Source organism: Calidris pugnax, unplaced genomic scaffold (genome assembly GCF_001431845.1).
Source record: "Calidris pugnax isolate Ruff unplaced genomic scaffold, ASM143184v1 scaffold303, whole genome shotgun sequence".
NCBI lineage: Eukaryota > Metazoa > Chordata > Aves > Charadriiformes > Scolopacidae > Calidris > Calidris pugnax.
In genome coordinates, this window is record NW_015091087.1 from 451,610 (window position 1) to 472,051 (window position 20,442).

The 20,442-nt window shown below is 43.0% G+C and overlaps 1 protein-coding gene across 1 annotated transcript in view; it reads right to left on the minus strand.

Annotated features, from left to right (window-relative positions):
• The window catches only part of CNOT11 (CCR4-NOT transcription complex subunit 11), a 39,516-nt gene that overhangs the window by 15,428 nt on the left and 3,646 nt on the right, over positions 1-20,442 (minus strand). The window contains exons 2-3 of the mRNA XM_014957740.1: positions 17,300-17,387; positions 15,888-15,953 (exon numbers count right to left, since the gene is read on the minus strand). Coding sequence (XP_014813226.1) covers positions 15,888-15,953; positions 17,300-17,387 — 154 coding nt within the window. The remainder of the gene's footprint in view (positions 1-15,887; positions 15,954-17,299; positions 17,388-20,442) is intronic.

Consider the following 20,442-nt stretch of genomic DNA (forward strand, 5'->3'; position numbering starts at 1 on the left):
CTTCTGGCCGGGGGACGCCTCGCCGCCGCCTCCGTGAACAACAGAACGCGTCTGAGGAGAGGGTTGGGCTGAGAGGAGCCTCCGGTGGTTTAACAAGGGCGAGCGTAGGGTCACAGAGTCACAGAATCTTCTAGGTTGGAAGGGACCTTAAAGATCATCTCGTCCAACCGTCAACCTAACTTTGACAAAAATAGACACCCGCACAACAAACAAGGATCACCATCACTAAACCATACCTCCCAGCACTACATCAACCTGTCTTTTGAACACCTCCAGGGATGGTGCCTCAACCACCTCCCTGGGCAGCCCATTCCAATGGCTGATAACCCTTTCCGTGAAAAAATTTTTCCTAATATCCAGCCTGAACCTCCCCTGGCGTAACTTGAGGCCATTTCCTCTCGTCCTGTCGCCTGTGACTTGAGAGAAGAGACCGACCCCCACCTCTCTACACCCTCCTTTCAGGTAGTTGTAGAGAGCAATAAGGTCTCCCCTCAGCCTCCTCTTCTCCAGGCTGAACAACCCCAGCTCCCTCAGCCTCTCCTCATAAGACTTGTGCTCCAGACCCCTCACCAGCTTTCTTGCCCTTCTCTGGACCCGCTCCAGCACCTCAATGTCTTTTTTGTGGTAGGGGGCCCAAAACTGGACACAGTACTCAAGGTGAGGCCTCACGTAGGGAGGTGCCCCTGCACGTAGGGAGGAACGACCCCCTGCACTGGTACCTGCTGGGGAGCAGCTGGGCAGAGAGAGGCCTGGGGGACGGACAGCAAACTGACCGTGAGCCAGCAACGTGCCCTGGTGGCCGAGAAGGGGGAAAGCCCAGAGAGATGCTTTCACCTGCACAGGCTTGGGTTCTGGCAGCCTGCTGCTTAGGTCCTTCCTGAGTCGAAGGTTGAACGCTCATCGCTGTGATTCCCAGCGCCAAGGAAATTTTCTTCCTTGAGCTCCTCTTAAGTGCTCTGTGAACCCGTTTCTGGTTTTGGCATGCATAAAACTCTGTGGCAACGGGTTCTGCAGTTTTAAGTGCTGTGCTGTGCAAACCAGTACTTCCTTCTCCACTCTGTTCATTGCTCATCATTCTGTGAATCTCTTATCAGGTCTTACCTCGGTTGTTCCTCTCTAAGGTCATGTCCCCTTTTGTGGCATCCTCATTCTGTCGTCTTTTTTACCCCTCTCTTGCCTTTTCTACTTCTGCCATATCCTTTTTGGGAAGGGGGCACCAAACTTGCATCCAGCATTCAAGCTGAGTGTCCCAGAGATTCATCCACCTTTTTAGAATGAGTCATATTTATTTCTCTTTTCCTTTTTCATGTTTGCTCTTTAGAGTCATGAACATGACACTATAAAAGAACTGTCTGCAAAGACTTTCTCAGCAGGAATAGATAGGTAGCATCCACCACTACAAAAGGGAAGGATTTCTTCAATTTCCATCCCACCCTCATTGCAGTATTTGACTTTGCATTTATCAAATATCACTGCCATTTAAATTCCATCACGCAATATTATGAAAATCTCTTGCAGCTCCTTCCTGCCGGTTATTGTTTTTACAGTTCTGAACGATTTTGTCTCACCAGGAACCTCAGCAAGTATCCAGAAAGGGTGCATCATCCCTCCCTTTATGCACACACAGGGGGTTTACTCCTCAATCTCGCCTTTGTGCACTCAAGTTCTCTCATTGTTGTAGTTTCATGCAATTTGCGTAGTACAGAAGTTGGACTTGCTGGTTTATAGTTTGTTGGATTATCTCCACGCCTTTTTAAAGATTGGTGTTGGACTTTCCACCTTATTTCTTTGATATTGAGACCATTTTGATGAGCAGGTTGCACATTGCAGTTCATCGTTTAGCATCTTCATCCTTCAGCTGATACAAACCTCTTGGGTGAAGCCCGTCTGATCCTGCTGGTGGTAGTGACTCACTTTATGCATTTCATTTCACATCTCTTACTAACACCTCACTGTGAGACAGTTCGCTTGACTTGTATCCCATTAGTAAAGGTTCTTGTCTGGGAATGTATCCAAGATCCCATGCAGAGATGCAAAGAATTCATTTTGCTTCTTTCCTATAGCCTCTTTCCCTCAATGCTTTTGTACATTGTGCTTATCTGTTGACCTCAGACTCACCAGCAGATTTTCAGCTTCTGTTGTGATGGCAAAAGTTGTATTTATTCACTTTAGGGATTACGTTTATGGTTAGAAATGATCATAGAATCATAGAATCATAGAATGGTTTGGGTTGGAAGGGACCTTAAAGATCATCTAGTTCCAACCCCCCTGCCATGGGCAGGGACACCTCCCACTAGACCAGGTTGCTCAAATAGCCATCATCATGCCTAAAATTGTGCCTTGAATTGAGGGACAGTTTGCTGGATGCTAATCCACAGCCAGATAGACTTAGGGTGCTTCTCTCCAGCTGGTCTTTTTTGTACAGCCTGCTCCTGGTAATAAACTCTGCTGAAGATACCAGAGCAAAGCATTTGTTGCAAAACAAAAAAAAAGGAAACGTTTAAAAAGAGAACGCTATCTTTTCTTTTCCTATAAATTTCAGAAATGTAAGCCACTCTTGGATAATGTACATACTGGAACAATGGATTTAGAATTGCAGAAATGGACTTCAGAGTAATCCAAAGTTTCTCAAATGACTGAGATATAGCAAAAAAATCGTGTGACTCATACATGGCTAATGCAGCCACTTGAAATTATTCTATCCAAGCTAAAAGGTTTCTGGTCAGAGCAGGAAAGGTAACAGTTTAGAAGACGGAATACTATAGAGGAAGTAGGGTGGGCACAAACATCAGTTGACAAAGGGAATTTTGAAGTCACAATGATTTTAAAACAGAGTGCCATATCAGGGTAGCAAAGATCTTAATCTAAGACAAAGATGGGGATAAAATACTCTTAGGGCAGGAGGTGTAGTAAATGTGCTGCAAGAGAAGGTTTCTGTAACTGCACAGAGAGCTATATTTTGTGGACATGTGTGTTGGGTATTCTTAGGCTCAAAACTTGTGTAATGAAGAGGCAAGAGTATGTTATACCAGCACAGACTCAAAGAGAGGAGTTCTCAGCCAGATTTGATTTCTGAAATAGGTCCCATTACACTCGAGGCGGAAGGTTGGGGGCCCAGCTGCTCCAGTGTGGGTCTGGCGGGGTTGGATTCCACAGGAGATATACATCACGGCAGCGGAGTCTCGCGGTGTAAAGGGAAGGGTTCTGTTTTCTGCCTTTGCAGAACAGCTCCTCTGGGAGCAGGCTGAGCATATTCCATTTCTTCTGGACGACTTATAGAATAGCTATTAAATGGTCAATAAAAGCATAAAATATACCCATCATTCTTTATGTTTGGGTTTGAGTAAGAGCCTCAGTATAAATCATGCTAGTTCCTAAAGAAGGATAAAGGGATTTGGGCTGCATTTAAATTACTGACACTCGGTCTTCTTGTCTGGCTCTGTCCTCATAAATGCGCAGATTCCAAACTAAAACTGACACAGACAATCTAGCTTGGCAGGTAACCCTTTTCAAATACAAACAAACAAATTATTTGACTGTTAGTATGCAATTCTTTTAGTATTTAAATGAACACCAGCCTTTGATAAATTGTCACTGTTACTGGAAAATTAGATCCACAACCAAAGCAGCGCATTCAGTTTGACTTGATTTGATTTCCTGAGCTAAGGGAAAGGCTGTGTAATTTAACTGTAGAAGTTGTTTTTCCTTCTTTCCTTATTAAAATTGATTATATTATGGTTTGCTGTTGTATTTTAGATGACAGCCAAGGAACACAAACTGCATTGTGGGCACTAGGAAAAAAAAACACTACTAATGAAGTAGCAATAGAAAAAGACAAGAAGGAGAAAGCAGAAGTGGCAAAGATGTATTAAACTGACTTGCTCTGCAGCAAGTATTTGAGTTTCTTCTAGAGGCAGAATACTTAGGAAACAACTCCCTCCAGCATATCTTTTATCCCACATTTCATCTGGGAAGGACAGAGTGGGAAGGAATTAAATCACACCGTAAAGTCAAAGGGGAAATTAAAGCACTTCCAGATTGTTCTGTTTATTCACATGAGACTTCTCTCTTGTACACAAATTCCTTTCCATAACAATTTAAGTTACCCATCCCATCTACAGTGTATTTTAGATAGCAACATATCAGAAATAGGAAGCAGTAGGTGCGTTTTGTATACATCTTTTCATGTGTACATTTCTAGAGACCATTGCATGTTGCTTTTTTTTTTTTTTTTTTCCTAATTCATCTCTTCAATTCAAAACACAAGCTGGGACTATCAATGCAGAAATAGATTTTGTTATTCCTGGAGCAATCAACGTTATTGGCATGCTAACAATGCCTAAAAGCCTCCCCGAGTAACTGTATGAGAAAGCATCTTCACTTGTTAGTCAGACCTCAAGATGCCAAGGGATTCTTGGATACAGCTTGAAGAGCACTTCAGAAACACCAAAAACATCATAGCATGAATGGCTTCATAAGTGCTGAACACTGGGTGGCTTAGAATTCAGCAACAAATATGTTCATTTCTTTCTTTTTAGAATTTTGAATCCTTTGTTTCTAAAAGTCTTCGCATTTTAGTGATAGCTCTGCATTTTAAGCCAGTCCAGTGTTCAAATGGTGAGTGTTCACACGTGTAAAGTAATTAGTCCACTCACTTGGTTTCTTGAGTGTTAGATGCTTCCAGAAGAGATGGTGCTTTGGCCCAAATTAAAATCAATGGTGATGCTCCAGCAGGGTCATATTGGCACGTCAAAGCAAAATACAGTATAGTTATTAGGATATATACCTTTGCATAGACCCTTCTTCTGACTAGGAAACCCTTCCCTGATACCTCAGAAACAATTTTTCTTCCAAAAAAATTATTTGAAGCAAAATGATATTTTCATTTGTCTTCTTTCTTACTGTTTAATCAGACAGGGAATTTTTTTTAAACCCATCAGTAATTCGAAAATAGCTGAGCATTTGTTTTAGGTGAAAACATTTGGTATATGCATTGCTGGGGAACTCTTCACTGTGAACTTTAATTTGAGTACTCAGCATTTATAATTTGAGCTGTGCAAGTGCACATCTGACTCAAATGGGACTATTTCCGTTCCTTGGCTCGATTACTTGATTTATGCTTTATCCAAAATCAATTGCAGTTGAATCTTTACCTATGCAGATAAAATTGCAGGAGGAAGGACTTTATGCTTAAGCTACAAGTTTGAAATCCACCTTTTGGAAGGGTATTCAATAATTCAGAGCTGATTAGAGAGCTCTTATCCAGGAAGGGGGAGATTCAGGTTCTTTTTGTTTCTCTGCCCATAGGGTTTTAAACTCCAGCCCAGGCCATGGCTATTAGGAGCAGAGAGGAGTGTTTATCTCCCCTGGCTGAAGTTACTTTGCTTTGTTTACAGGGATTAAAGATTCAGTGCAAGATAAAGGGAGCAAAAGCCTGGAGAAGAGAAGGCTCCGGGGAGACCTTATAACAGCCTATCAATACCTGAAGGAGGCCTACAGGAGAGATGGGGAGGGACTCTTTATCAAGGAGTGTAGTGATACGATGAGGGGTAATGGTTTTAAACTGAAAGACTGTAGATTTAGATTAGACATTTGAAATAAATCCTTTACTGTGAGGGTGGTGAGACACTGGAACAGGTTGCCCAGAGAAGCTGTGGATGCCCCATCCCTGGAGGTGTTCAAGGCCAGGTTGGATGGGGCTTTGGGCAACCTGCTCTAGTGGGAGGTGTCCCTGCCCATGGCAGGGGGGTTGGAACTTGATGATCTTTAAGGTCCCTTCCAACCCAAACCATTCTATGATTCTGTGAAAGCAGGGTCTGATGGTTTTGGTGAGAGTGTGCTTGGTGAGATGCAGGATGGTGGTCTGTCTTCTAGTCCTGCTCCGGGAACAAGGGAATCACATGTTCAATGACAATTGGGCATAAAACCATAAAAATACATGTGTGTAGGGACTGGAAATCTGTTGTCCTTGGTGCCCATTTAAACTCCCAGCTGTTGAGAGAGTCACTTCTGCCCATTCTTTCCCTTTAGAAAGAACATTTCAGAAATTTAGTATGGAAGCTCTTTCTCTCATATGTATATAATTGTATATATATCTGCTTATTCATGTATAAACATACAAGCACAAGTATTTAAATATTAAACCAAAAGTTTCTCATTAGAAATCCATTTCAGGTACGGAAGAAGTAAGTTGTAGTATCTGATGACATGACACTTTTCCACAAGAAATTTGACTAGAAAGATGCTTGGAAAAGCTAATTCAGGACCTGCTTTTAGGACCTGATACAGTCCTTTTGTGCAAGGCGGCAAAATGCCAGTAGTATTTTTAGGGGCATTACTGAGCATTGTCATATTGTGATATATATAGACCAGGCAAAGAGAGAACCTCAGACTGCAAAGATCCATTTATAAAAGTATCTTTAAAAATATTGCACGATTTTGTTTTCCTCCAGCAGTGGTGCAGCTCCACTGATTTGTATCCTTTGAGTTCTGTGTCATTCGTTTTCTCCTGTTCCCATACGTTTCGAACACCCAGTGAGCTCTTTGCTTTCCAGCTGCCTACAAAGTTTCTCTTCTGCCTCTTCATTGCCTTCTAAGTATGCGGCACGTCCTCAAAGTGTCTCGTTATTCATCCCATCTCCTGTTTTATGCTGAAAGCTTTTAAATACATTTTAATGATGCATAACAGCAGTATAATGAGTCTAATAGCATGCTATTGATTTTCATTTGAAACACTGACATTTGAACATTTCAATAGCCTTTTAACAGTGTGTATATTTAATGTGATTCAAAGACAAGGCAAATGCAACACAATCTCTCTCTACTAAAAAAAAAAATATAAATCCACAATCTCTATCTACTGAACATTTCCCTGCCTTGCCCGCAATCTGTTTGCTGCAATCAGCCGAGCTAGAAGTGTATCGTTTTCAGTGTCTTGAAACAAGCAAGCCGTAATCCTTGGTACAAGGAAATAAAAGAGAAAAACTATAAAATTGCTGTATCCAGACCCAGCTTTGCTTAATTGCTCTGGTTGCGATAAAGATATTAGTGATCCACATCCAGTCAGTGCTGTGAGAGACTGCAATGTGTTCTCTCCGTAGAGAAGGAGCCCAAGGATGCCCTCTAGATCAGAGACAGCTGAGATACGGGACACCCGAACTCAGACGAAGTGGGGGGACCAAGGAACACAACAAGAAAAATCAAATCAGCAGACACGCATCAAATTAAGATAAGGTAGCAGTTCCCTTTTGACGAAAAACTCAGTAGTTGCATCCTATGGGGAGTTTTGTTTTGGGGAGAGGTTTCTGAGAAGTCAATGAGCAAAATGTGAAGAAGCCGTACAGTGCTCCGACTAACCTGCGTGCGTGGCTGCTTGGACATAAAACCAACAGCAGCATTACCAGGCTGCAGCTGTATATTTTCCTCGACTTACAAGTAAAGACTTCCTTTTTCCAGTGCTAGGATGTGTTTTTTCAGGGAGTGTTTATAACAAATGAGTATGAGTCAAGTTTACATCAAGTATGAAGCCTACCCTTCTGGCTTTTCACAGCATCACTCGTATTCGTTACACATCAATTATCTGTCTGGCAACATAAATGTGCACGACACTACCAAGATATTAGGAAATACAGTTTCTGCCCTATGGGTTGATTGAACATCATACAGAAAGAGAGAGAAAAGCAAAGGACCAGGGAAACAAGGAAGACTTAATGCTGTTGTGAGGTCTTCATTTTACTTGCTTTCCCAATGTGCAGCTGTTGGTTTGTAACCACATCAACCAAGAGGATCATCTGATAAGTCATGACTCAGGCTTTATTGCAGTTGGGTATAATTAGACAGAGTTTTTGCTTTTGAGCTTAAAAAAAATAATCAGCTGCTTTGATTATCATTTTGTTCATATTTTTTCCAGTTTGTGCTTTGCTTTCAAGATCATGAGAGTTTTTCTGAGAATGTGTAAGTGATTTTGAAGTCTAAGATGCTTTTTGAATGAGTAGTAGTTCCCAGTGTGCAAGTTAGGCTGAAATTAAGATACGTGGTTCTTAAAGGCTACCCAAGAAATTAAAAACTACTTAACAAATGAGGTACCTAATAAAGGCATAGGCACATGTTTTGTGATTAAAATGTAAGTACAACTCTATTTCTTCCCATATCAGGGACACTGACTTCTAACTGGTGACAGAGATGATCAAGAAGACCATCTTCAATTGGTTGACAATTTTGGAAATGGGAAAAATAGCCTATCGTGAATAGATGGTGGTAGTAATGAGTAACTCTGCTGAAAGCAGGAGAGTGGAGCATGGGTTTTAAACCAGTCTGAGAAGCAGTCTCTGATGCATACGATTGTAGATATAAGAAATGGCTGTTACTATTTATTTAAGACAGGACACATGAATGATCTCCTGGAAGTACCTAATTCCCTTGTCTGACTGTGAGGGATTGTAAAATGATCAGCTCAGATGTTTCATTTTTGACCTCTATATTAGAGCAGATCAATCCCATCCCTAAAGTTGTGCTGAATCCCCTGGGGAAGTGAGATCAAGTCTGAAACCAAGTTGAGGCAAAGTTCTGGTCAGAGCCCCAGTTCTACCTGCAGGCAAGATACATGTTCCTTTTCTTATCTTCCAACGGTTTATTGCATCCCCTTTTCTCAGATTCTGTTGGTCTTTCATATTTTAAACCTAAGTTGTTCAGGACAAGGACTGCCTCTAGTGACAGTCCCCAGTACAGCTTTTGCTGGGACTGTAAAATATCCCTGTAATGGAAATTCTGGCATGTCTCAAGAAGAAGGGACTTCTGTGCATAGGCCATTGAAGCAAAATGTAAAAGGTAGTGCAAAAGCAAAGCAGATGGGCAATAAAACTGCTTCTGTTCTGCCAACCCACTCTGAGGGAAGTACCCCTCGGCTACTGCTGTACAATCCGTTCTCTTTTTTTTGGATGTTATGTTGGCGTTCATGTCTCACAACCATCAGAAGTTTCTAGAGGATGTGGAACTGCTTTGTTCCCTGTCTGTTAAGTATGACTATAAAAGCCCAAGTCTACAATGCTGCCAGCTCAATGAAACCGAAAGGTAGCAGGTTCAAATCTTGTAAACAAAAAGCATTTTATATATAGCTTGCATAAAAAGAACTTAGTGCCACAGGCTATTGCCAAGGCCAAGGTTGTAAGGAAGCATATGACATTTTCAAAGATAACAAAAATATCCATATTTAATACAGGAAAGGAGACATTTAGAGGGCATGTAAGTGCTTCTCCAGCTTACACAATCCATCAGTGATGGATGAGACCTTTTGGGGGAGTATTTCCCCTGATGTAGCTACTCTTGGTCACTGTCAGACAGGAATCTCTAGACCATAAATCCGATCAAATATAGTAATTTCCGTGTTGCTCGCTTATACCTGTGAGAGTCTGCTGGCTTCAGAGTACACAAAGGATTTCATCTAAAGCATGTCATCCATCATCAGTGCAGAAAAAGTGCACTCATTGTGTGGTGGTGTGACAAATTGCCCAACAGGCAGTTGGTTTGCAGGCCAACAGTGTGTACCCAGGGGTAGCGTGCCATCAGTGTGCAAGACCCTCCATTCGTTCCTGTGTTGTCCCGTGTCTAAAAGGATCCCAGGTTTTGAAATTCATGCACCTCCTGCTCTTCCTTTTAATTCTCTGCTCAAAATTCAGTGCAAACTTCCTCTCCCATCCTGACTATTTATAAGTACACATAGAAACAAATGTTTTGTAAAGATGTGAGAGACATTCTGCTTTATTCCCAGGGGCAAATAAAGCCTTTTATTTTTAGCCCAGTTTCCTAAGGAAATGAGAATGATGCAATCACATTGTCTATTTGTCTGTCTATCAAATCAGCCCCCTTCCCTTCCCCCCATCAACTTCTGACCATTAATCTTTCCAGCCAGATCTGCCAGAGAGGCAAAATTCTTTCAAAAGTGTTAAATGCACCTAAGTTTTCTGAAAATCAGTGGCTGGGCCAGAGGAGAGAGCTTATGTGTTCCCTCGCTGGAGAAGTAAGTGCTGGCTGAACTCAGCAGGTAGGCGGCGATGCGCTGGGGGTCAACTTGTGCGTGGCTGTGACAGTGCCATGATGCGTGTGGTCTCCTGAAGGTGGAAGAACAAGAAGAACCAGGTACTTCTGGAGGGGCTCTCCTGGTTACTTGGCAGTATTACAGGGGTGGGGAGAGAGAGGTGGCACAGGGGAAGGAGCCAGAGTTGTTGGACATGTGGGAGGTAGAGGTTGGAGCACGTTTGGGGGTTTTTCTTTATATTCCAAAGGGACTGAATGTTAAGGTCATGTTCTGGGGAGCTTCTCTGTGGTGGCTCAAGGAACACAGTGGTAAAGAAATGCAAAGCCAGTGCTAGAGAAGTGGTCATCGCTGTCTTTGCCACTGCCTGACAAGTGTTTCCCAGGTAATTCCTGTCATGCAGAATAATATACACTGGAGAAACAGGGACAGGTTCACATCTAACCAGTTAGTTGATAACCCCATTGCAAGTGCATGTGCTGCCTCAAATGAAGAGTGCAGATTTGCCCACGTGTTAAGTTGTGAGCAGTCTCTAATTTTTTCCAGTGTCACTGTTGGGAGACTTTTACCTACTGAACTGCTTTTACCAAGTATATTCAGACCAAGGCAGAAGCCCAGCCTGTCTCCTGGCTGCCTGACCACCTGCCTGTTCCATTGTAAGCTGTGGTCCTGAGCAGCATGTCTGTGTTTCTGTGTTGGAAGGAAGTATGTAGCATGATTATTTATTTACTCCACCTGTGCTTGCAGTGAAGTCTGGAAAATGGTCCAGATGCCTGGGAAATAGTCTGAAGATAATAAGATTATAAGCCTAGTGAACATAAGTTCATATTTCCATTGTGAAATATATATTCTCTTATATTTCTGGATCACAGCAGTGTCCCCAGTGACCTGTATTTTAAGTCAGAGTGTCAATGGAAATGTGTGAGCACCTTGGAGATACGTAGCACAGTGCCACATTATGGGAGAAGGGCACACAGGTAAAAAAAAGAGCACTTTTGGTTTTCAGACAGCTTCTCCAACCTAGTCTGACATCTGCTAGTACCTTCCTAACATTCTTACTGTGATGTTTGAGATTTTTTTTTAATGGAGAGATTGATAAGATCACTTAAGAGACTAAGCTTCCTTTACTTCCTCCCTATTCACCAATATGCTGGTCAGCAGATAATGTTAAAACAACTTTTTAGCAAAGAGATAAGGCCTCTTGTCACAAATCAAGGAAGCAGCTTCTTCTGTTAGGGATTTCCAACAAATCAGTACCCTAAAAATGTATTTAAACCAGTGTTGGTGACATGCCTTTTCTTCAGTTGCCGTACCCTTCCTCACTACACCCAAACTACTTCTTCCCCAAATTCCTTCAAGCTTAAATCTGAAGTATCTGAGTGTCTGGAAACTACTGTCTTGCAAGGGGCTTCAGAACAGGCTAATGGGTAGAGATGAGATAAAAGAGATACCAAAAAATCAGTGACCTTGTTGTGAGGAACAGTGTAAATAAGGAAATTCTCCTTTCCCCTTCCCCACTAACAAAAAGGAATACAGTTTTCTCCTTAGGTAAGATGACAAGGCAGGGGTCTGTCAAGGAAGGGAACAAAGGTTCTCTGTTCTCCTGCAAGTGCTTACTGATTTTTGGACACAGATCTGATTTTTTTTAAAACACGGTTGGCCTTGGAGTACATGGGAAAGGAAGAAGAGTCAAGAAGCACCTGCAGGATGAAAGTCTTCCTCTCACAAACACAGACTGTGATGCAGGCAAGCATACAAGCGTGCCACTTGTGGTACAGAGAAATGAGACCTTGTGGCATCCCTGATGTCTCTTGCTGTCCCTGCCTATCACAGAAGACTGGCGTCCTTAACTGACACCCTCACAGAGGGTGTGAAGGTACAGTGTGCTGCATTAACACAAATGGCACGGAGCACGCTGTTGTCCAAACAAGTCGGAAGGCTGGGCCAGCCATTTTCCATCAGCAACTGAAGCCGTTCTGCAAGGGTTTAATATACAATTAAACCTTCTTTTTCCCATCAGGTGATCCGACCTCAGCAGATAACCTCACATGCCAGGACAGAAGATGGTGAGAAGAGTCAAATAATGTAATAACGGGCAAAAACATTCTATTTGTAAGTATATTACTGGCAATAAACTGAGTCCCTTCTCCGAAGGGGAAACCCTAGCTTTCCTCGGGAACCTTGTTTCATGCCCTATGCATCCTGTGCTTGTGTCCATAAATGTTTCTCAGTCATCAGCCACCATCTGCAGATCTGTGTCCCTGACTGCCAATCATTCCTGCATTTCTTGCAGAGATCACACCAAGGACAGTCAGTGAAGTGCACCTTCCCTCAGCCAGCTACTATTTCACATGTATTAGCCACCGGAGCCTGTGGTTTGGCATCAGCAACCACAGCACAAACATCTTACTATCACAGCATCAGAAGTTCTCTAATTAACACCAAGATGGTTACCTAAGCCTGGCACAGCCATCCCCCCGTTAGCAGCAATGACCCATTCGTGCCCCTCTCCCTGGTTTATTCTAGCACCTGTTAGCAATGACCCATTCGTGCACTGGCCCCTCTCCCTGGTTTATTCTAGCACCTGTGGGTCACAGTAAGCTCTCCACAGGGCTCTGTGAAGGTGGCTTTCGCTACGCAATAACTCCATAGCTGCTGCTCATCACCCCTACTCTAGATCTTGATGCAATTTCACAACCCTGTGGCACCAGAGACCTCAGCTGGCGAGGGCTGAGGCAAACAACAGCTGCCTCCCTTCTGCTACGTCAGCAGCACCATTTCTTTGCCAGGAGCTATCACCGTCAAGTAAGGGTTAAAAATAACCACCGCTGAAATGCCCTTCATGGCCAGAGCCTTCTGTGTGCATCCTTCTGAAATAACATCACAGTCCCAAACAGGAACAGCTCATTCACTGCTGCAGGATCCATGCCTGGGCAGCAGCTGGAGAGGACACAAAGGAGAAAACGCTGAATCAGAAGTATTTCATTTTTGGTAGTTTAATAATGGACTAGGAACGTCTGTGAGCGGGAGTTGAAGACAACAAACACGTCTCTCTGCAGCGGGCAGTGAAACAGTTCCTTAGGTAGTTCGTACCAGCAACGCTTTGAAGTCCTAGCTGCCCTCCCAAAACTCCTCGCGTGGACTTGCACACAGACCTATGAATCAAATGTGTGCTTTCAGGCATGTTTGGTTTGCCTGTGTATCCACACCCACGTAAGTAAGCCAGGCTAAAGCCTGCAGCGGGGAGCGGGCAGAGGTTTACCTTGCCAGAGCTGTGAACGTGTGGCAGAACTGAGAGTCAGGTCTCCCGAGTCCTAGGGCTGCTCCTCAGCCAAAAAAGGACAAAGCTCTCATGCTACTAGCTTAATTTCAGTTCCCTCGTTAGCTCACTGCATTCTCCGTGTAGGTATACAAAGCGTCTGTACGGATGTACATGTTCCTGTATTTTTGCAGATATGTTCTTTGTCTTTAGAAGATGGCATGCCCCAGCAAGCTCCTTGGTTTACAACATCCTTCCTCCGGCCAGAAGGAGTTATTGCAGCTTCCACAGGCCTTGCTGGGGCAGAGTAAACTTTATGTCACATTGGCACGAGGTAGTTGGGCTGAGAGCTGCTGCAGGATAGGCTGATAGTGTGAAAATGCTTCTGAAAATACTCTTTTGTTAAGGTCCTGAGTCTTGTTCCTGGAGAACATAAGCACTTCTGAGACAAAGCACTGTGTCCTTCAGAAGACTTAATCTGTACCACGAATGGTTCAACTCACATACAACCACCACTGTGAGGGCAACCTTGTAAAAAGCAGCAGAGAAATGTCAATACTGTACTTAGATAAATGGTTTCAACAGGAAAAAAAAAAGTTTGCTCAGCACAGTTTATTTATGATCTGAACATTCAGAGCGTTTCAAACTTTACTTGATCAACAAAGTAAGGAATCAACTCCGTATTTACACAGTCTCGTACCAATCTCCCCATTCCCAGTAACTCTTAAACCTGTGGCTGATTTCAACTAAAGAAGACAGAGGGTCAGAAGCCTGGAAGAGATGGACCTTTACCAGCTCCATCAACATGAAGATTGGTGAAGAAGGGCTCTACTGTGGAGTCCGCCCTCATTTTTGCCCTTCAGTCTCTCAAGTCTGACCAGCTGGTCTCAGCACAGAGACCTTGGGAGGGGGTCCTGGACCACACTGTAAGAAGGGCAGACATGAGTCATTGTGGGAAGGGGGGAATTAAGATGTAAAGGCAACGTGGGGATCCAGGGAGAGGGGTACAGGGAGACTGTTGCAGTGAGGGCAGGCAGATGGGAGAGTGGAGACTCTTACAGGTTTTGCTGGTTCTGCTGCCTGCAAAATCTTCTTTGACATGTGAAAGGAATGTGAAAGTACAAGACAACAGGAATTAATAAATAATCAGTAATACTCAGTGCTTTTCAATTCCAAGCGTTTTATAAACATTAATGAACCTTCATGAGCTGTTGGAGAGGTATTTAAGCCATATTCCATTTTCATAGATAAAGAGATGAAAGCTCTGGCTTAAGTCCAAAGTTTTCAAAAGCAGAAACTACTTTTAAGAGCTCTCCTTGACACTCAGCACCAGGACTCCAAAGGGATTTATTTCACAGTTTCCATCATTGTCAACTATATGCTGATTACTTCTGTGAAGCTAGGTTGAAACTTGCACGCTCCAAAGAAGCAGTACCTTCTGAAAATTCGGGTTCTGTTGGCTTGTTGGGTTTTCCAAAAGTATATAAGGAGAGACTGGCTTATGAGAGAAATAGATATGTAAAAACGTTTTAATTTGTTACTGTTGTACCATGACAAGAATGGAAACAAAGACTTTGCGGGCTTAAGACACTTACAAAAAGGACAAAGTAAAACAAAGATTGAAAGAAAAGACTTCCAAGTAAACCCATTCATCTGTGCAAATGGGAAGGCAAGCAGAGCATGTTTTCAAATCTTTCTATGTCTCCCGTAAAGACTAGGCAGATGGTTTGGGTGCATTTCTGTAAGTGTGTGATGAATATTTTATTCCTGAAAGGAATAGAAAAAATGGGCATGTATATAGTCACCAGCTTCACAGTAGTGAGGGAGAAACAACTCAGGACTTCATTAGAAACCATGTGAATTGGTAGTCCAGAAAAGAAAAAAAAATAAATTTATAGCAGTATCATAAAAAACGGAAGAGAGAATTATAGTTATTTTGTTTAGAATGATGCCTTCTCAATTTTGTCTATGGCCATGTTTGTTAAAAAGACTAACGTCTTGTTTGCCTACCTGCAAAAACATGGGCGGTGAAAAAGCCTCCAAATTCCGTTGAAATGGTGGGCGTCACATTTAAATTAGCCAGCAGACAAAACAGGAGGGAATTACACAGCTTTCACACAGAATATAGCAGTCAGGTAGAAGCAGAAAGGCAGTACTGATCACAGGGAGCAGGTTCAAACCCAGTCCTGGGCACGTGCAGCACGGTTCCTACCCAGCAATATCAGCGGTGTGCCGAGTACAGTCTCAGCATAACCTTGAGTGTCACCGCAGATCAGTGGGAAGATGCAAGAATCACAACAGAAATGCTCCTTTGGGGATCCTCAGTGCACTAAAATGAGTAAAAAATTGCCAGAAAATATTATCTTAAAGGGTACTTCAAAGGCACTCACATACACATTTTAAAACTTGTCTCGAAGCGCTGACACTTCTGTGGCAATCAGGTTTGGGATGTGACACAGTTTTGCCATTCTTGGAAGCTGCAGCTGCATCCATGGGTGGTTCAAAATCCTCAGGAGGTGAGCAGAAGCAGTGGTTCCTCCCTATACGCCTCCTGCCACACCACCGTGCCAGGCCCCGGCAGCCCCGGCACACACTCACCCTGATGCTGCTCGGATGGTAACGTGGCGTTGAGCTCTATGATGGGAGATGCTGACTCCTCCACAGCTGCCAAACAAGCAGATAGGATGCACAAAAACGGAAAGCAGGGGAGTTTTATGTAGCTTCAAGCTGGTTGTAGGGTCGCTGTGTGTGCGGGGTTATGAGAAATCCCATGGAACAGGAGTACAGCATCAGACCCTGCTGCATACAGGCAGGGTGGAGACCATGATGACTTTGATGAGGCTAAATATAATTTCCCACTCTTGTGGGCCTTGGGTCATCTCTGACTGAGAAAAAGGCATGGTTATTTCAAGATTTCAAAAAGGTTTTACTGTCTACACAGACGATAACCCGGGAAATGGTTGTTTAAAGGAAAACAAGGATAAGCACCTAAAGGAAATCTTTAAAACAACAAGAACCTCTGGCTCCAAGTGTGATGGGTTATGATCAGATCCAGCAATAGATGGCTATGGTAGAAATATCACTGCTTGTCTTCACACGGAAATAAGATGGGGCACTATAAAAAACACCAGTGCACTTTTGGAGGTGGTTTGGCTTTTGTTTTTTCCCCAAATCACCTAACCATTGCTGGACTCCTGAAGACTTTTTGATCTTGGAAGATGAATTAGTATGGGGATTTTGGATCAGGAAACAGCCCTGGAGGAAGTTGCTGCTAACACTGGCCGCTCCGCTTCAGGCTTCCTTTGAGACTGCCTAGCACGACTGAATGCCAGCAGCTACGCTTTCGGCAGCCTGTTAGTTAGTGGAGCAATACCTTTTTCCTATCAAGGTCGTTTGCCTTCACTGCTGAAACACCACTGCTCTACAGAAAACTGCAATTTGAACATTGCAATTAGAAAATTGGCAGGTCGGAACCTCCGTTTAGGAAGTTTTGTCCTCTCTGCTCTGGGCTTTTCACCTTGTCACAGGTTACGGAGCCTTTGCATTTTTACTTCTGATTCTGCCACCTTTGTTCTTGCCACCGCTAATTAATTTGCTCTGTTGTTCAAGATCTCGTATCACCAAGTTTAATTCGTTGCATTCCAAAAGGTGTGAAAACCACCGTCTGCTTGCTTCATTCTCCCTAGAGCACCAATGCGTTTTAGGAGGCCAGCTCTGCCATTCCCACTACAGTATAGTAACTATGCCATGCCAAAAATAAATGGTATTCTTGGAATGCAGTTTCTTATATAGGGCTGGGCATTCCTCTCCTGTTGTACCAGAATAATTTTAGTGTCTTATTTCATTGTCAAAATGGGTAATATATAAATGACCTAAGAGAGTAGGATCTACCTACAGCTATGTCTTGGAGAGTGAAAATGCCTCTGAGATGAGGGTTCAGGCCCCTGGAGGATGGACAGGGAAGGTATCCTGGATGGTGATATGCAAGTACCTTCTTCTTTCCATCATACCAGAAGTCATCAACAGAACCTCTTCTTGGCTTCCCAGGGTCATGACCACTGAACTTTGGAAGCACTGGTGAGGAGAGGTCTTCTGCACCTGCAGAAAGTGAAGAGAAAAGCGGATGTGATTCAACTCTGGTAGAGTGTAGAAGCAGTCTTAAGCACTGGTGGCGGGTATCAAGTGACTGGCAGGGCAAGTCATGGTCACACTCCTCTGCTGTCCTTGGCAGAAACAGTGGCCACGAAGCCCTTGCCTGGGTTTCCCCTCTATTATCCAAGGGCTCTGCAGGGATTTGCTGTATGTGAGTATAAAGGCTAAGGGACTGCTTTTTTCCTCCAGTGTTTTGGAGAACTGGGGGTTGAGTGAGACAAGAGAAAAAAGCTGGAGAATTAGTGCCTTAAACTACACGTATGTATTGTTTTAATTGCATGTCCTGAGAGGGGCTGCCTTCTTAGGAAATGTTTGTCAAACACCTTGAAATGTGATAGCCTTTCCAGTGTCAGAGCAACTGCGTGGTTCCCAGAAGAGGTTTGGCAGTTCTAAATTGCAGAAGTGGGTTTTGCAACTGGAAGTCAGGGAGCGACGCTGGAAGTAAAACAAGAAGTGGAATCAGCAGCACAGACGCTTTGGACATTGCTGTCCTAAATAGTTCATCAAAAGATCTAGTGCTTGAATGGGTTCAGCCAGTTGAAATATAAAAATGCACATTAAAATGTTGTTGACGTGGACAAAGCTGTGAAATATTGTTGCATAAACTGTGAGTCAAGACCTTTAATGTGTTTTTACAGTGTTGCCTGTAGCTTAATTGCACTGTCTCCTGATAGTGTATTGTATCTTCTTATATCTTCAATGCTACACAGGCATTAATTTAATCAGAGATAATAAATGAAACCTCTGGAATTAATTACAGGTAGTAACAGTTTTGTTACTTTACCGGAGCAGGTGGGAAGACAAAAACATGTAGACCCATAAACATTAACTGGTTTTTGCAATCCAGTCATTACAGGAGAAAAATGATGAAGATTAAATTACTTGGAAATGTAGCTGAGAATGCGCAGGCATTTCCACAACAGTTCTTGGTGTGGAAGACCTTGACTAGCTTTGCCATTTCCTAGATGCTTTCAAACCCAAATACATCTTGTGTTTGAATCTATTTAAAAGATCTAAGCTTATGACTTGCTTTTTCAGATTCCTGGGATCTGCTATGTCTGGCAGGAGGGGTCTTTGCAGCGTGGTTTCAATGGAGGCACGCTGCCAGGAGCTGGGAGCTGCGTGTGAATTACTGTGATTTCCCTTTGGGCCCTCCAGTTTCTGCCAAATTTGCAGTGGACTTTCTGCAAGTGAGAAGCAAACATGGCCCCTTTCCAACAGGACAATGTCTGGGAGGGTGTCTGATGTGGAAAACCCTGCAGAGGAGCCTTTCAAAGCACCTTAAAATATCCCCTCTTGTAGGGGATTTCTTGTAGCGAAGAAAGTCATTGGCTGGGCACAGAAGGCAGAGGGCATCTTACCTGGTTGCCTAATCTTTTTCATCACAGAGTTACATTAGAAAGTAACTCCATCTTACATAAAATGATTAATCTTGTACTATTTCTAAAATGCCTCTAGCCCCTTGGTACACTTTTTAGCACAGTAAAAATCTTCCTGGTCAGCAGGATTGGCTTAGTATTTAATCTAACTTCTTCTTTTAGGAAAAAAAAAAAAAAATCTTTTTCACGGCTTTTAGTGAATTGCTTTTTAAATGCAATAAATACATCACCTTCTTTGTGTTTAACACACTGATACTTGTAGGCGGCTATTTTGTGCTCTACTTCAGTTGTCACTTTCAGCTGAGGTACACATCTATCAGACCCATCCAATCTGAGCTCACAAGTCAGCTTTAAATCCTTAATCATTCCTGTTGTTCTTTTCTTAAACTGTCTCCACTAGATCTATATCGTTCAAGCACTGAAGTACTCTGAAATTAACATGATATATCAAGAATGGTCCCTTCGGACTTCTGTAGAGGAGGACTGTTATCTACTTGGTCTGTGATGGGGATTTGCCTCCATGATGCAGGAAATAATAATCCTACGTTACACAGAAAGCCTGGCAGTCTTAGCAGTGAGGGATTTTGGATTTTAAGGGTCCTTTCAAAGGTGACCCTGTGCCTGGAGCAGTGTGCTGAGGGCTTAAGGCTGCTGCTGGATGCTGACCAAGTGTGCTACCACGTCTGCTCCTTAGTTTGGTGTAGGTGGGAGAAGTCTTTTCAAAACCTAGCCACGTATGAATATGGAGAATCTGAAAACTTGTGGCTTCAGTTCTTCAGAAAAATCCCTTCCCTGCTGTCAGAGTGCTCAATAGTTTTCAGCCAGAGGGCTATGGACCTCCACGTTAGTGGGTGGCTTCAAGGGGACATGCTGCTAAGAAAAACAAATGCACTGATGCCTGCTGACAACTGGTCTACAGGAGGCTGAAGCCATAGTGGAAAACTTTGGGGGATGTAGAAAATAAAGGGTTGAAAACAGCGGCTGTTGATTAATCTCTGTGAGGCTTTTTTTTTTTTTTTTGTACTCTGGAATAAATATATTTTAGTTATTTTTCCCTAGATGTATTAGCCAGCAGTTTGAATTTCCAGTGCTATATTTGCTAATGTGTATTATTTCCCCAGCATCCTACACATTATTTCTCTGCACTCACTGATGTCTTTCATATGCCCAAACTTGGGATCATCTGGGTGTTTCATCAACTGTGTCACGGAAATCAAATTAGCTCACTGATTAGGGCTTTTTCAGACACTAATAAAGACACAAGGTAAAGACTCAAAACTGGAAACGTGGAGATGATTGGACTGTACACCTGCAGAATGCTAGCCAAATTTCAGCTCATTTGTTTCTATAGGTATAAATAAATTAAGCTACATCTTTAGGCTCTCATTTAGCGATAAATGCAAATTAATCTCCCTACAATCTCCTGCCTAAAAGATCAGCCTGTTTCTTTCCCTCAGCCCAGGACGTGCATTTTCACCCTAATTTTCCTGCAGTCACAACGTGACTGAAGAGCTAACCTATCTGGAACACTTAAATAAGTGAAAGTTAGTTTTTTTGACTAGTTTAATTAATGCAACTCACTAGAGGAGATCTAGTTGGGGGGGGGGGGGGGGGGGGGGGGG